This window comes from Carcharhinus amblyrhynchos, chromosome 16 (assembly GCF_965287045.1).
Source record: "Carcharhinus amblyrhynchos chromosome 16, sCarAmb.v2.hapA, whole genome shotgun sequence".
In the NCBI taxonomy this organism is placed as follows: Eukaryota; Metazoa; Chordata; class Chondrichthyes; order Carcharhiniformes; family Carcharhinidae; genus Carcharhinus; species Carcharhinus amblyrhynchos.
This window is the reverse complement of record NC_137339.1, coordinates 31,243,384-31,261,073: the sequence shown is the minus strand read 5'-3', so window position 1 is coordinate 31,261,073 and position 17,690 is coordinate 31,243,384. Positions and strand designations below refer to the sequence as shown.

General features: G+C 41.8%; 1 protein-coding gene across 6 annotated transcripts in view; it reads left to right on the top strand.

Annotated features, from left to right (window-relative positions):
- The window catches only part of rtel1 (regulator of telomere elongation helicase 1), a 136,332-nt gene that overhangs the window by 2,788 nt on the left and 115,854 nt on the right, over positions 1–17,690 (top strand). For all 6 annotated transcript variants that reach the window (XM_080204952.1, XM_080204954.1, XM_080204956.1 and 3 more), the window contains 4 exons: positions 10,232–10,341; positions 12,325–12,520; positions 14,694–14,787; positions 15,852–15,933. In XM_080204952.1, coding sequence (XP_080061078.1) covers positions 10,240–10,341; positions 12,325–12,520; positions 14,694–14,787; positions 15,852–15,933 — 474 coding nt within the window. In that variant the 5' untranslated portion in view covers positions 10,232–10,239. Of the gene's footprint in view, positions 1–10,231; positions 10,342–12,324; positions 12,521–14,693; positions 14,788–15,851; positions 15,934–17,690 lie in introns of those variants that run through there.

Here is a 17,690-nt window from a genome sequence, read left to right as displayed (position 1 = left end):
CAGAAGGGTGTGTTGTCTGCCTGGTGCTCGGGTACAGGATGTCGCAGCTGGGCTGCAGAGGAATCTGGAGTGGGAGGGTGAGAATCCGGTCGTTGTGGTACATGTGGGTGCCGGCGACGTAGGCAAAGTGCGGACTGAGGATCTGGGGAGGGAGTATGAGAAGCTGGGAATGGAATTAAAAAGTAGAACCGACAAGGTGGTCTTCTCTGGGCTACTGCCTGAACCGAGTGCAGACGGACGTAGGGTTGACAGGATAAAGGAAGTGAATGGGTGGCTCAGAGATTGGTGTGGGAGGAATGGGATCGAATTTATGGGGCATTGGCACCAGTATTGGGGTAGGTGGGACTTGTTCGGGCGGGATGGGGTTGGTCTGAATCGTGCTGGGACCAGAGTGCTGGCGAATCGAGTAAAGAGGACTGTAGACAGGGCTTTAAACTAATTGTGGGGGGGAGGGTGCGAGGGTAGGTGATGTTAGGAGGTCTACAGTTAAGGATAGGGTACAGGTAAGGGAAGAGGCTGAGGATGTCCCAAGTGGTGGCGTTACGGCAAATAGGGTCCAGAAGGAGGCTGGGATGAAAGCGCTTTATCTGAATGCACGAAGCATTCGGAATAAAGTGGATGAGCTGGTGGCGCAGATCGACACAAATGGATACGATCTGGTGGCCATTACAGAGACGTGGCTGCAAGGTGACAGGGACTGGGAGATGAATGTACAGGGCTATCAAGTGTTTAGGAAGGATAGGCAGGAGGAAAGAGGGGGTGGCGTAGCTCTGCTGATTAAGGACAGCATCAAGGTGGTAGCAAGGGATGATATCGGAGCCAAAGAGCAGAAAGTGGAATCGTTGTGGGTGGAGATTAGGAACAGCAAAGGGAGGAAGACGCTGGTGGGTGTCGTCTATAGGCCCCCGAATAATGATCTGGAGGTGGGGCGGGCTGTTAACGCGCAAATAAGTGCGGCGTGCAGGAATGGGACGGCAGTAGTTATGGGGGATTTCAATCTGCATATTGATTGGTCGACCCATGTTGGACGAGGTGGGCTCGAGGAGGAGTTCTTGGAATGCTGCCGGGATAGTTTCCTGGAACAGTGTGTGTTGGAGCCGACGAGGGAGCGAGCTATCTTGGATCTGGTGCTATGTAATGAGGCGGGTAGAATTAGGGACCTTGCGGTGAAGGATCCTCTTGGAGAGAGTGATCATTGTATGGTGGAGTTTCTGCTGCAGATGGAGGAGGAGAAAGTGGGTTCCCGGACACGCGTCCTTTGTTTGAATAGAGGGGAGTATGGTAGGATGAGAGAAGAATTGGCGAATGTGGACTGGGGGAGCGCGTTGGAAGGTAGGTCTGCTGAGGAGCAGTGGAGGATCTTTAAGGAGATCTTTCTTGGTGCTCAGCAGAAATTTATTCCGATGGTTAAAAAGGACAGTAGGAAGAGAGGTAATAAGCCGTGGATAACGAAGGAGGTGAAGGAAAGTGTTAAACTAAAAGCGGAGGAATTTAGAGTAGCTAAGAGCAGTGGGCGAGAAGAGGATTGGGAAAGGTTTAAATGTCAACAAAGATTGACAAAAAAGTTGATAAAGGAGGGTAGAAGAAGCTATGAAGCTGGGCTAGCGCTTAATATAAAAAAGGATAGCAAGAGTTTTTATAAATATATAAAAAGGAAGAGGCTGGCTAGGGTGAACGTTGGTCCCTTAGAGGATGAGAAAGGGGACCTAGTGGTAGGGGATGGGGATATGGCTAAGGTCTTAAATAACTTTTTTGTTTCTGTCTTCACGGAGGAGGACGTGAATAATTTGCCGGGTGTTAGCGATGGAAAGGTGGTAGGACTGGAGGGTCTTAATGACATTACTGTTACTAGAGAGGTGGTGCGCGACAGACTGGAGGGGGCTGATTGTGGACAAGTCCCCAGGACCGGATGGAATGCATCCGAGGGTTCTGAAAGAAATGGCGGAGGTTATAGTGGATGCCTTGGTGGTTATTTTCCAGACGTCGCTGGATTCCGGGGAAGTGCCGGAAGATTGGAAAACGGCTAATGTTACGCCGTTGTTTAAGAAGGGTGCCAGGCAAAAGGCGGGGAATTATAGGCCGGTTAGTTTAACGTCTGTGGTAGGTAAAATGTTAGAATCCGTCATTAAGGAGGAAATTGCGAGGCATCTTGAAGGGAATTGCTTGATAGGGCAGACGCAACACGGTTTCATTAAAGGGAAGTCGTGTCTGACAAATTTACTGGAGTTCTATGAGGATGTGTCTAGGGCGGTGGATAGAGGAGAGCTGATGGATGTGGTCTTTCTGGATTTTCAGAAGGCGTTTGATAAGGTACCTCACAAGAGGTTACTGCAGAAGGTCAGAGGACATGGAGTTGGGGGTAGGGTGTTAGCGTGGATAGAGGATTGGTTGTCAAATAGGAGGCAGAGAGTGGGGGTCAACGGGTGCTATTCGGATTGGCGGTTGGTGACTAGTGGAGTGCCCCAGGGGTCGGTGCTGGGGCCTCAGCTATTTACCATTTATATAGATGATCTGGAGGAGGGAACCGAGTGTAGGGTGTCGAAATTTGCTGATGACACCAAGATTGGGGGAAAGGCAAATTGTGCGGAGGGTGTGGAGAGTCTGCAGAAGGATCTGGATAGGCTGGGCGAATGGGCCAGGAAATGGCAAATGGAATTTAATGTTGGCAAGTGTGAGGTGGTCCACTTTGGTAGGAAGAATGGTAGGAAGGACTATTACTTACGTGGCGAAAAACTGCAGCAGGCGACGGTGCAGAGGGACCTCGGGGTCCTTGTGCATGAGTCGCAAAAACCCAGCCTGCAGGTGCAGCAGGTGGTCAGGAAGGCGAATGGGATGCTGGCCTTCATAGCGAGGGGGATTGAATATAAAAGTAGGGAGGTCTTGCTGCAGCTGTATAGGGCATTGGTGAGGCCGCAGCTGGAGTACTGTGTGCAGTTTTGGGCGCCGCACCTGCGCAAGGATATTTTGGCCTTGGAGGGAGTGCAGAGGAGGTTTACTAGGCTGATACTGGAGTTGAGGGGGTTGAGCTATGAGGAGAGGCTGAATAAACTAGGCTTGTACTCGTTAGAGTTTAGAAGAATGAGGGGAGATCTCATTGAGACGTATAAGATGATGAATGGGATGGATAGGATAGAGGTGGAGAGACTCTTCCCGCTCAAAAAAGACAGTAGGACTAGGGGGCACAGCCTCAAGATAAAGGGAGGGCGGTTTAGAACGGAGTTGAGGAGGAACTTCTTCACTCAAAGGGTGGTGAATATCTGGAATTCTCTGCCCGTTGAAGTGGTGGAGGCTGCCTCGCTAAATATTTTTAAGAAGCGGGTTGATGGGTTTTTGATAAGAGAGGGGATTAAGGGTTATGGGGAGAGGGCGGGAAAGTGGAACTGAGCCACGACAGATCAGCCATGATCTTATTGAATGGCGGGGCAGGCTCGAAGGGCCAGATGGCCTACTCCTGCTCCTATTTCTTATGTTCTTTTGTTTTGATTCCTGGAGGTTGGGTAAACTTGTACATTGAAGCAAAACTTTGCACTCCCATGAAGACAGGTATTTGGAGTGTTCCCAAATTGTAAAACCAGTGAACTAGAAATATATATGCAATAACAGATTCTATGATTCTATAAATAGGGAATCGTGGTCATAATATAATATTGTTTAAGATAATAATTGAGACAGAGATATATGGCTAATACAATTAGCAGATTAGCAGAAAAGCCAACAGTAAGAGATTGCATTTGGAACTAAACTGGCATACGATGTTTTGTAAACAAAAATGATGACAGAAGAAAATATGATGAGTTCAGGAAAGGGGCTAAAATAAACAATTAGGAAGGTAAAGAAGAAATCTGAAATCCAAATATTTAACATAAAAATAAACAAGGTATTCCATAGGTAGATGATTAACAAAAATAGAATTAAGATATTGACTGAACTGCTGATACATGAGCAAGTTAATATCCAGGAGACAGTACAGAAGTAACAAATACTGAATAGATTATTTTTCACAGTTTTAATTGAAAAGACTCACAAAGTGGGAATCATCATTGTCGAAACAGGCAGCAGGGATATTATGATCAACTCGCCAAGATGGCTAAACTCCAGGTATAGATGGATTGTGGATGCTCGAAGAAGCTGGGGAAGTGATGACCGAGGCATGCAAATCAAACGTATGAAATTTCAATAAAGGTGTCATGTCTGAGAACAAATCATAGATTGCCTATTGCACAGCAGGAGGTTATTTGGCCCATCGAGTCTGCACCGACCACAGTTCCACCTGGGCCATATCCCTGTCATCCCACTTATTTACGCTGCTAGTCCCCCTGTCACTAAGGGATAATGTACAACGGCCAAGCAACCTAACACGTACATCTTAGGTTGGCACAGTGGTTAGCACTGCAATTGCAGCCTCGAGTCACTGTCTGGTGGAGTTTGCACTTTCTTCCCGTGTCTGTGTGGGGTTTCCTCTGGGTGCTCTGGTTTCTTCCCACAGTCCAGAGATGTGCGGGTTAGGCTATTCGGGCATGCTAAATTGACCCTAGTGTTAGCGGGGTTAGCAGGGTTTTGGGAATAGGGCTTGGGTGGGATTTTGGTCGCTACAGACTCAATGGACTGAATGGCCTCCTTCTGTACTGTAGGGATCCTATGATGTTTGGAGTGTGGGAGGAAACCAGAGCACGCAGAGGAAACTCACACAAACACAGGGAGAGCACACAAAGGCCACACAGATAACGACCTGAAGCTGGAATTGAACCCAGGTCCCTAACACTGAGAGGCAGTAGCAACAACCACTGTGCCAATGTAGTTCCTATCTTCAAAAAGTGAGTTAAAATAATCCAGATAGTAATGGAGCAGTTAGGTGAGTGTCTGAGGTAGAAAGATGCTCAAATCTTAACTGAGAAATAAAATTGAACAGCTGAAGATATAATGAGACATTGTTTTCTACAATTGATTTTCTAAAGGAAGCTTGTATTCAGCCAATCTTGTTGAATTCTTTGAAGTTACAGTGAATAAGAGAAATGCAGTGGATGAGGTATTCATAGGTTTTCTGAAGGCTGACAGTTCTGAGCATATGCAGTTAGGGACTTGGTAGCAGAATTGATTTCAAGATGACTGCGATGCAGAAACCAGGGTAAGAGTTGAAGTCTATTCCTCAGACCAGCAGAAAGCGCGAAGTGGTGTTTGATGAGGATCTATGTTGGGATGATTATTATTTGCCATGTCTATGTACGATTAGAATTGGTGAATTTGAGCTATTGGGCTGAATTTTCCTGTCCTGCCCGCCGTGGGAATCACAGCGGGCAGAACATAGGCCATGCAAAGGTCCATTGATAACGGGTGGGATTTTCAAGCCTTGGGATGGACATGGCTGGAAAATCCCACCCGTGATGTCAATTTGAAGATTATGCTAAATTTGAGGGGGTAGGGGAAAGGTGATGGTAGGGATAGGATGGCATAGCTAGTTGTTTGGAAGGGCACACTAAATTACAGGAAGATAACATGTTTTCAGAGTGGGTAGATAAATGACAAATTAAGTTTAGGGAATAGAAGGTTGTAGGAAGAGAATGTGGGAAGTGACAGTTTGCACGAATGGAGACATATTCTAGTTCAAATCATTGTGGCAAAAAATAATTTGAAACTGAAAATAACAAAAAGTACATAACCTTTTAGACCTAATCATTTTGAAGGGTGGGAACATCTGAAAGCATTCATTTTAAATAAAAAATATATGTTCTTAGGGAATAGAGGTCATATTTGTGTGCATTAGGAATAAGGCGTAGCTTTAATATGTATTTCTGTATTTGTTTGTTAAGGAAGGGGAAGAACTTGGGTTTTGATTTCACTTTAAAATTAGCCTTTCAGTCTACAAGTTTGTCTAGATGCCTGTACTTTAATAATGCTTATGACTCCAAAGCAAATATGGTTAAAAAAAATTGGGCTGTTGCCTTGTAATGGAGGCTACAGGGAAGCAGAAAACAGTCTGCTTTCAGCTGAAAGAAGGTAACTTGGAATTAAGGAGCTTTTCACAGGATCTGCTGGAATAGGCATAAAAGGAGACTGCAGAGCAATGGCCCTACACTGAAGAACAGAAAGATACCAAAACCAGGGGGAGGAGCAAAAGGCAGTCCCAAGAGGAATTCTAATCAAAGGGAAAGAACAGGAATCTGGGGAAAGGGTTTTGATCAGTGAATTCTGTGAAATTGATGTATGCTGGAAATGTTCCAGGCATTGATGAAACAATAACAGAACATCTAAAAATCCTTGAAGAAACAGAGTTAGAAGTGATGACACAAATTTGTGATCAAATATATCTCAAATGATACTTTTCAAGTGACTTGTTACATTCATTATTTGTTAAGCAATGGAGTGCAATCATTTTAGAACTATAAGCTTTTAACGGGTCATCTCATTAAAAGTGATACTTTTTATAATGATTTTCAATAACTCTGGTTCTGAACTCGGAGTTTAGAAGGATGAGGGGGGCTCTTATTGAAACTTAGAAGAAACTGCGAGGCCTGGATTGAGTGGACTTGGAGAAGATATTTCCACTAATAGCAAAAACTAGAACCAGAGGGCACAACCTCAGGCTAATGGGATGATCCTTTAAGACAGAGATGAGAAGGAATTGCTTCAGCCAGAGAGTGGTGAATCTGTGAAACTCTTTGACGCAGAAGGCTGTGGAGGCCAGGATATTGTCTTTAAGACAGATCGGTTCTTGATTAATAAGGGGATCAGGGGTTATGGAGAAAAAGCAGGAGAATGGGGTTGAGAAAAATATCAGCCATGATTGAATGGCAGAGCAGACTTGATGGGCTGAATGGCCTAATTCTGCTCCTATGTCTTGTGGCCTTATAACACATTTGAAATAGAAATCAATGAAATGCAGCCTGGATTTAGACCTGGAGTAAAAACAAGAGAGGGAATATTTAACCTAGGAACAATCTTTGCCAAGTATCTAAAAATAAGTAAGAACAATTTTTTCATTGACAGTGAAAAAAAGTTTGATCATGTTTGTCACCAAAAGTTAATAGATGCGCTGCTGAAATGCAAAGTGGACAGTGAAGATGTGAGATTTAGCCAGAGCCTATACTGAAACCAAATAAAGAGCATCAAGCTAGAAAATGGTCAATAAGATGTGTTTCAAAAGAAGAGAGTACAACAAGACTATGTACTGTCACCATTTTTTCAGTCTATACACAAAAGAGAATTAGGTGTACTTCCAGGAGTAAGAATTAGACGCAAGGACATAAACTTAACAAACTTGTGGTGCACTAACAACACAGGGCTACTTACAGAATCAAAGAGGCCTGATAAACTAAATTTAGAAGTTTAAAATATCGAATGAGTATGAATACCAAATAGGCAAAAGCAATGGTAGAAGGAACACATTTGATTAAACAAATGAAGGTTGAAGTGGAAGAAAGTAAGGCAAGTAAAGAGGTACTTGAAATTGCAAGAGCAAAAAGAATTCTAAAATGACATCCAGAAAAGAAAATGTCAGTAGTTCAGCCTTTTAATCAGAGCTGAAAAACTCCAGAGATCTCTTTTGAGAAAGCAAAGTGGAGGTTAGCAGAAAGAGTGTTCGACAAAGTCATGCTTGGATAATGGACATCACTGAACAGTTGCAAGTGAACTACAGTGGATGTGTGAGGCTGGTGCAAGTCAGACAAGCGTGATATGTCATGACAGCTGTTAGAAAATCAAAGACAGTTTTAATGGATTTATGTTTGTATTGGTGAACATTACAAGTGTGGTATAGTTTTAGGTGGGTTTAATGTAATGTTTCTATGTCTGGATGGAACCGTTTCACATTAGAGTGAAATGTGTATTTGAGCACAGCCAATCTATGTGCTTTAAAAATGGACTGTGTGCTAAGGAGACCATTGTGGTTTCAAATGTAAGGTGTCCTATAACCTGTGTATTTGTTAACAAAACAAAGGAAATAAAGAAGTATTGTATAATCATCCGATTTTTCTTTCATGTTTAATAAATGTTTTGTTTAGTTTAAACTAGTTAATGGTGCTGTGACTCTTCCTCTGTTTGATTTTTTTTTGAAAAAGTCAATAAGTTACAATCTTCCAAGCCAGCGTTCCATTCTGGGTTGGAAGTAATAGTTGGAATGTGAGTCTTTACAGGTAATCAAGTCTTAAAGATACAGTGTGAATGGAGGGAGGGTTAAGCACAGGTTAAAGAGATTTGTATTATATCCAGCCAGGACAGTTAGTGAGATTTTGCAAGCCCAGGCAAGTTGTGGGGGTTACAGATAGTGTGACATGAACCCAGGATCCCGGCTGAGTCTGTCCTCTTGTGTGGAACTTGGCTATCACTTTCTGCTCAGCAATTCTGCGTTGTGTGTCGTGAAGGCCGCCTTGGAGAACACTTATCCGAAGATCAGAGGCTCAATGTCTGTGGTTGCTGAGGTGTTCCCCAGCAGGAAGAGAACACTCTTGCCTGGTGATTGTTGAGCAGTGTTCATTCATCCATTGTCATAGCATCTGGATGGTCTCCCCAATGTACTATGCCTTGTATCTTTAAGACTTGAGTACCTGTAAAAACTCGCATTCCAGCCATTATTTTGTAAATTGAGTTTGTGTCTTTATATGCCCTGTTTGTGAACAGAACTCCCACTCACCTGGTGAAGGAGCAGCGCTCTGAAAGCTTGTAGCTTGTGGCTTGTGCTACCAAATAAACCTGTTGGACTTTAACCTACTGTTGTAAGACTTCTTACTGTCCTGTTAGAAACCAGAGATAATTTTAAGTAAGTTATGTTTGAATTTGTGTTAGGAATAAAGTATAACTTTAAGTTCAAGCTCAATTTATATTTCTGCAGTTGAGTGTTAAGAAAACTGGGGCAGGATTTCCCCAAAATCTGGCAGTGTCAGCTTCAGACTGAAAACCAATATGTATCTCTCCAGCTGCTCAGCTGAGTTTTCACACCAGATTTTCTGATTTTCAGTGCACAGAGAATCTGGGGCTGTGGTTTGCGACATCACCCTGGCAGGGTGGAGCCTGATAGAGCTGGCAAGGCAGGCTTCACAGAAGTTGGGGCACCATATTTAAAGGGTGCCCCAATCTGTGCTAGCAATAAACTTTCTTCACGGACATGGAGGACACCCCCACGTGTAGCGGGGTGTTTACACCATCACCAAACAAATGTTGGGACATTACTCCCCTCTCCCACTACCCCCCCAACAAGCGAGCATAGGGGACTGGAGCTGCTGGTCAGTCAGACATTTGGCAGATCTTCAAAACAGGTCTGCCTGGAGCAGTGGACCCAAAAGCAGGGGCAGGTTTTCTAGGTTGAGTCAGTTAGGACTGGCAGGTCTGGCAAAGCTGTAGGGAAAAAGTGGGAGTTTATGTTAGTGAGGACTGTTTCTTAGCTACTTGAGTGGCAGTATAAAACAGCTGAGTGGAAATGTTATGAAAGAGTTCATAGAATCCCTACAGTGCCGAAGGAGGCCATTCAGGTCAACAACAATCCTACCTTAGACCCTGTCTCTACAACCCCACACATTTACTTTGCTGATCCCTCCAACTTACACATCCGGGGACACTAAGGGGCAATTTAGCATGGTCAATCAGCCTAACCCACACAGCTTTGGACTGTGACAGGAAACCAGAGCACCCAGAGAAATCCATGCAGACGCAGGGAGAATGTGCAAACTCCATACAGTCAGTGACCCAAGCCAGGAATCGAACCTGGGTCCTTGGAGCTGTGAAGCAGCAATGCTAACCACTGTGCCGCCCCCATATTGTTGTAGAATTTAATAGAATTCAAGAGGATCAGCAATGAGTATTGTATTGTTTTTTTGCTGGGCTTCAAGTTTTCTAACATTTTGCTTCCTGTTGATTCATGAACCAGGACAAATGGACAATATTTCATTGATGAAGCAAGGAAGACTTTTGTGTGAACAGTAAATTTTGGAATAATAAAGAAAATGCTGCAAGTATTCAGTCAGGTGGCATCTTTGGAAAGATAAACAAGAGTTCATAACTTTGAGCTCCAATAAAAGGTCATTGACCTGAAACATTAACTCTTCTCAGGTATTGCTTGACCTAAGTACTTTCAGCATTTTCAGCAATCCATCCTAGATTTCTAGCACCTGGAGTATTTTGCTTTTGTATTAGTAAAAAGTTGGAAAATTAACATGTCATCTCACTTAGCTCACGTATGTTCTTTTAACTGGAATACTGTTAATTTCTTGTGGGATTTTCGTTTTATTTTGTCCCCTTTTAGATACCAAGATGCCCAAAATACAGCTTAATGGAATTACGATAGATTTTCCTTACATCCCTTATAAATGCCAAGAGGATTATATGTCAAAGGTGATAGAATGTCTACAAAAGGTAATGTACTATGTATTAGGTGTAACATTATTCTGCAGCTTTATTTTCACTGTTGTTCCTCAAGGCATTTATAAAATGCTTCTAATGTTGCAGGAAACCAAGTTGTTAGTCATCCAGTCATGCAGTGAAAAACAAGCATCAAATGCAGTGTTAATGGTCCTACAGCAATCCATAAACAAGACAAATTGCATGCAAACATGTCTCTCTCTGGTTAATAGTGTTGTTGTATAGAACCCCTGCTGTACAGAAGGAGGCCATTCAGCCCATCAAGTCTGTACAGGCCGCAATCCCACCCAGGACCTATTCTCGTAACCCTACACATATACCCTGCTAATCCCTCTGACACTAGGGTCAATTTAGCGTGACCAATCAACTAAACCTGCACGCACATCTTTGGACTGTGGGAGGAAACCGGAGCTCCTGGAGGAAACCCACGCAGACACATGGAGAAAGTGCAAACTCCGCACAGACAGTGACTGAGGCCTGGGTCACTGGCGCTGTGTGGCAGCACCGCTTACCACTGTGCCACCATTATAATAGTATTGTGAGTGCGTAGCAAGCTGTTACTCTAATTTATGTTACGGTAAGGAACTACATTGTAAAATAACTTCGATGTTTTCCTTGCAACATTTAATGTCTGATCCTTCTAATCCTTTGTACCAAGATTATGTTCAGTGAGGTCTTATGTAATAACCATCCAACTCGCTTGCAATGGCGAGTGACCATTCCTCTTGAGTCTAGTTAGCTTTGTAACTGGAGGGATGTTTTTTGACCTTGATCTCACCTTCAGATTAGCAACATCATTGAAAGTTATCAGGGCATACAGACACACACAGACATGCACACGCGCGCGCACACACACACTCGCCACCCAGTCACATTGATGCTAATTATGTTACTCAACTCTCCCTGCTGCTAGGGTCGGCTAATTCACAAGAGATTTGGGATTGAGCCAAGATCATGTTGAGCCACATGGCTTAATAGTGCACTCGACTGAACTATTGGGGGGAGTTTATAATAATGAGAATTTCAAATTATGTGATAAATCAGAAAATAAAACTGGATTAATTTATAGCATCTCCATCTCCAGCTTTGTTGGCTGAAAATCGACATTTCTGTTTGTGAAGGCAAATTCTGAGTGGGTGAAAGTCCACAATGGAAATCCTTATTTAGTGCTATGGAACAGCCTGCTTGACCAACAACTCCAAGACAGTAGAAGACTTCTAATCTGTTACTCAATAGATATTAGCATCTGGTAGCCTCAATGTTCAAAGTTCAGGCCGAAGTCTGCAACCTTTTGCACCAAATGGGGGTGGGTATTTGTTGAGTAAATATCTCTGCTAAGTACATTTAATTGTTTTGTGTGCAAGGTGTTTTCTATGAAAATTAGTGCACATGGCTAAAACAGCTTTGCAGTAGTAACACCTGTGCGCAATCCATGATTTCATTGTCCTTTAGGGAAGGAAATCTGCCATCCTTATCTGGTCCGGCCTACATGTAACTCCAGCAATGTGGTTGACTGTCAACTGTCCTTGGGCAACGAGGGTGGGCAATAAATACTGGCCAGCCAGTGATGCCCAGGTCCCATGAATGAATTAAGAAAAACTGGGTGCTGCTATACCAACTGATACTGTTGTTTGTGAATTATAAAGCAATAGGTCTTGGCCAGAGATGATATGAGTTATGGGATATTTTTGTTAAATGTAGTGAAGTTATACATAGGATTTTGATTTAGTTTTAAATGGTAAGGGGCAGAAATTTTGTCCCATGTTTGACTCTCAAAACTAACCAGTATGCATGAAGATCTATTGGTCTGTGTATTTTCCAAACCTTTCCTTTCTACGAATCTATGTATGCGGAACTTTGTGTGTTCCCCTCTCTGCATCAACTTGGGGAAGACTGGCTTGAGACACTTCTATTAGTGAAATGGCATACCACAAAAGGATAATTTTTTTTTTGGTGCATTCTGTTTTCCTTTTGCAGAAAGTAAATGGCATCCTGGAAAGTCCTACTGGCACAGGAAAAACACTTTGTCTGCTGTGTGCTTCTTTGGCCTGGAGAGAACATTTAAGAGACAGTATTTCAGCAACTAAAATATCCCGCCAGTTGAATGGGGAAGAGCTTTTTGATGGCCGGCCTCTGTCTTCATGGGGTAGTGCATCTGTAGATGCTGATTCAGGTAAGATCAGCTTTTATCTTATTTTCCTTTATTACACCAGTTGTCTGTCTTTCTGACAGCAGTGATTTACACTAAGGTTCAGTTTGATGGGCGTTGGCACCCCTCTGGCTTCTAATACAAACCAGTGACAGTTTCGGCAGTTAAGTAGCAAGGGGATGTGACATCGGTGATCCCTGTTCTGTTCCAACCTGACATGCACAGATGTGCATTTTTCTCCCATGGGATATATGAGTCGGAGCTGAAAATTGGAAATGTCCGTTTTTTCCCCTTCCTGTTCCTGATGCACTGATACCAGTTGCAGTGCTGCTGCTTCTGCTTTGGTCTTGGTTTAGAGCAAAGCTGGAAAATTCATATAAATTGATGTTAAAGCCCCATCTTAATAAGCTCATCGAGTAAACATGTTGCATTGTGAGATACTTATTGCGAAAAAGCATTACTTGAAACTGCTGCAACATCTGAGCAGGTGTCTTGAGATACCACAAGTAAAATTCGATGTCTTCAAAAAGACCTTTTGCTGATGAGGTTTTGAAACTTTTGTGCATGGGTCATGAGGATTAATATTAAGTGTTGCCAAAGCCACTGGTCTTGAACTTGAAAAGAGAAAAGTCAGCAAGTCCAAAGATATGCAGGTTAGGTGGATTGGCCATGCTAAATTGCCCCTTAATGTCCCAAGATCTGCAGGTCAGGGGGATTAGTGGGGTAAATGGGATTGCAGGATGGGGGAGGTGGAGTTGAGTATGATTCTTTTGGAAAGTCGGTGCAGATTTGATGGGCCAAACTGCCTCTTTCTGCATTGCAGGGATTCTTTGATTCCAGGTTAGACTTGTGCATGTGTAGAGTATTCTCAACTCTCCGAAAAATTAAATATTGCGCTTCGTCCAACATATGCACAAATTGCAGTAATTTTGAAGTATTTGCCGCTGCTGCCGTTAAAATGTTTTGCCATTTTAGAGATAGAAGGTAAGGATACAGTTTTTTTGTTTATTTATTTAACATGTTCCTCATTTTGATCATAAATTACAATTTAGTTTTGCCTGATTTCCTCAAGTACTATCAGGAAAAAAGGGAGATAAGCAATATGTTCTGGGAATTGTTTCTAGATCTGATATGAATTTGTTTTTTAGATTATCAGTTGCTTATTTAGGTAATGATTGTTTTAGATAATACTTGCAATTTTTTGGAGAGATTATATATACATATGTCTTGCAGCTTTAGATTTGCTCTGTCTTTGAAAGAATTCCTGCCTCTTGAATATATTTTGTACCGAGTGTCACTTGCAAAGTATCTCTGCCCAACTTGGGAAGCCATTGTATGAAATATGTCATGGTTGTCTGTTGGCCACAAATTGTTTGCAATCAGTTCTGTGACTTCATTAAGGCAATATGGGGAAAGAGCAAACCAAGGCTTGCAGTAACAACCGCTGCAGCATCAATTATGTAACGTCTTTAATGTAGTAAACATCCCAAGGTGATTTGCAGACCTTTGATCAAACAAAATTTGACACCAAGTCATAAAAAGACTTGGTGTCAAGTGACCTTGGCCAAAGAGGGAAGAAATTCCAGTACCCGGCTCCTTAGAAGCTGAAGGAATGGCTACCAGAGGTGGAACAATTAAACTTGGGGACGGACAAGAAGCTGGAATTAGATGAGCACGTGATGGTATTTGTTTGGGTGACTATTTCATTCGTGCGTTGCCTTTGTTAGTTGTTCTTGCCAACTTTCTGTTTTGGGAGACATAGACCATTGGTTTCAGAGAATCTGTTAAATACCCTTCCATATTGAAGCAAGTCTCTAATTGGCTTAATAACCACCTCTATGATAGTTTTCCTCACTTTAATATCATCCTAGTCATTATATGCTTCCGTTAAGTGGCAATAATGCTGTATAAAGTCAAGCTTTTAAATTAAGTAAGTGGGTCCTTATAAAGCCAATGAAGCTTCTCAGTCCCACAATACCTATTTTAAAATTACAGTGACTTTGTGCTTTCACTGAAAGCTTGAAAACGACCTTGTTTGTCTCATGATCTGGCTACCATGTTGGCAATACTTATGTTCAGCAGTTTTAACAGTTCTTACTTTACTAGTGTTTAAACTTGCACCTAGTTTTGCATGTTTCAGTGCCTCACTTTTACTTTTTCAACGATTTGTTAATATTATCTGAATTTTTCCATGCAGCAAGCTACAGTGATATCCCAAAGATTATTTATGCCTCAAGAACACATTCGCAACTCACTCAAGTTATTAATGAGCTAAAGAGCACAACGTACAGGTAATATGTTTCTTTTGGAGCAACTCAGTTAATATGCCTTTGTTTTTTGGACCTCAGTGACAGTGCTCATTAAACTTAGGATAGTGAACTATCTATCATTAGCTGGTTTTTAGTAACATACTTCAGTGTAAATAATCTGAGCATTGTAAATGGCTGTTGCTTAATTGGCGATATGCCAATGTGTTTCTTTTTTAATGTAGCACCTTTTACCTGCGCTATAGAGATTGTGGGCCTGGTTCTGGGCCAGGACCTAACAACAGGGTCAAATGGGGATCCTGACCCAGCACTGTGCAAATTAGTGGCCCGATGATTGGTTCCTTGTCGAACCAAGAGTGATGGGTTGGCTCTCTAAGCTGATGGTCAAGAGGAAAGGTAGAGGCTGGCCTGCAGGCTGACTGGGGATAATTCCTCTGGGGAACCGCCCTGAGATTATGGATAATGTCGGCACGTTGGGCTGCCACGTGCATATTCATTCCTGCCCACCTCTATAAATTCTCTACCGTAATTGTGAGCTATTAAAATCTTACCATATTGGAATAGCATGGATTACATGTTCTCTATTGAAAACTTAACTGGGAGTCCTTTGGAACCAAAAATTACATTGATCTGAGCTTCTATTTTGACTGGCTAGAAATAACATGCATTCCAGAGGACAAACGTGCATTGGTTCAGGTGTAGAATTCAATTTCTACTGCAGAAAGTTAGTGTAAACTGTCTGTATGACAGAAATAATTATTTTGTATCCCTTACTTTTGAAGTAAATGGTATCCTTGATGCATACACAACTGACAAGTTTCCCATTGCATTACAGTTGATGCTACAACATGGCTTTAATTGGCTGTTTCTTTTTTGATTTGGCATGCTTCCGACATTGTTGGGCAATTGAATCTGTGTTACTTCACCTTGTGGAACTGCACGTTCATGCTCTGCAGTTTATATTCATGTTTATTGTGTTCAGAATTATAGTTTATGAATACTTGCATATGCAATGTAATGGAAAATAGATAATAGAACCAACGACATAAGCATTGTAACTTCTCCTGTCACTCCCATTACCTGTGTAGACCAAAGGTGTGTGTTCTTGGGTCAAGAGAGCAGCTGTGCATCCATCCTGAAGTAATGAAACAGGAAAGCAATCATGTCAAGGTAAAAAAAAAATTGTTTTGGAATCTTACTTAAATTATTTTTCTTGCATTGCTTTATCTACTTAACCATCCTCTTCTTGCCAGTTTTGTTCTTTGTCTGCTTTTATCCTGCCCATCATGAGGAGAACCCAACTGATTTGTGATGTTATATTAGGACACTCAAACTAAAGAAATGAAAAAGAAAATAAAACTGTTTTGAAGTATTATTTAAGAAAATTGGAATACTTTAATTTATTAAATGTATTGATGTGAATCAGAAATACTTGAAAATAATTGCCAACAATTACCAGAGTGCAAAGTTGATAAATGATGATGTGAAGTATTTCGCATTGAAGTATTGATACTTCAAGCATTTTTCTGTCTAGTACATATTATTCTTTAAAGCCAGCTAATCAGTCGAAACAGCATATGTGCCAAAAGCTTTATTCTTAATGGAAAAATGAAGGTAGATGGAAAATAGTTTGAGTGATGAAATGACCTTGACATCCAATGGCAGTATCATCCTAATTGTGCATATTGACTGTAGATGTATTTATAACAAATATATACTAATCAGCATAAATTAGAGAATAATGTTCCCAACTGTGTAGGTACATACATCATGCACAAAATATTGTATTTTGAGTTTTGCATATTATTGTAAAAATTTAAGAAGATTTCATTAGGATTTGAGGATAATGTTTTGTTCTATGGAAGGGTTATTTGCAGTGCAGCTGTGTATGTTCAGTTCCCTGAATTGCATCTGCAAATATCTATGAAAACTGTCTGCAGTCCCTCACTGCCAGATTATTTAGTGTGTTCCCTTCACTGGTGACCTTGTACTTTCTGCAGAGGCCTCGTGGCACAGCATCCTGCCTTTGAGCCAAAAGCTCAGTGTTTGAGGACTTGATGGCCAAGAAAGGTACATCCATATATAGACAAACAGGCTGTATGTTAAGCTGCAAATTCTTCCAACCCACACGCTAATAGCAGACAGTAAGCGTGCAAAAGATTCCTGGTCAGCCTTATGATAGAAAGTAACTTGGAGCCTCTACCATCACAGCCCATAGCTCCAGTGTACAACATGTATGTAAAAGTAACTCAGACCCTGACTGAATCACACCACCACCACTTCTTAAAGCTAACTCTGCTCATCTGGAATTATTAAATATGTAAGGTATTATAAACTAAAATTTAAATTGTTGCTTGTCTTGATCAGAAGCGTGTGTAATCTTGGTGTCTGAGGAACCTCTATTTGAGAAGAGCATTCCATCCTGCAGAGCGCAGCATATGTTTTGCCACAGTGCCCACTTCTAACTTCTTAGTAGGATTTTCCGTTCAAACATAATTCTGTTTTGTGCAACTGTGCCCATTAAGAGCCAGCAAAGCCCATACTCATTCTGTGCAGATCTGTTGAGTCAGCAGAGAAAATACGTTAATTCATGAATTTGGCTGGGTGAAATCAAACAGATTCAGAAATGATAAAATAGTGCGCTAATTTTCTGTGCTGCCTTGTCCCATAGATATGGACTTTTTAACCTTTTGCTGTCAACAGGGATGACTTTTTTTTAGCAAATTCAATTTCAGAAAAATCTGTTCTGCAAAACGTTGTTCTTTGAGGCTTTCGGGGAGAATCAGGTTTGCAATAATTCTTTCATCCTGTCTGCCATTTTTCCAATTTCAGAATTAATTCCCTAGTGCCCCTGCGGAGACAAGCTATGAGTGAATATCAGCCAGAACCGGGATTTGAATTTGAGTTGCCTGGCGAGAATTCTAGCA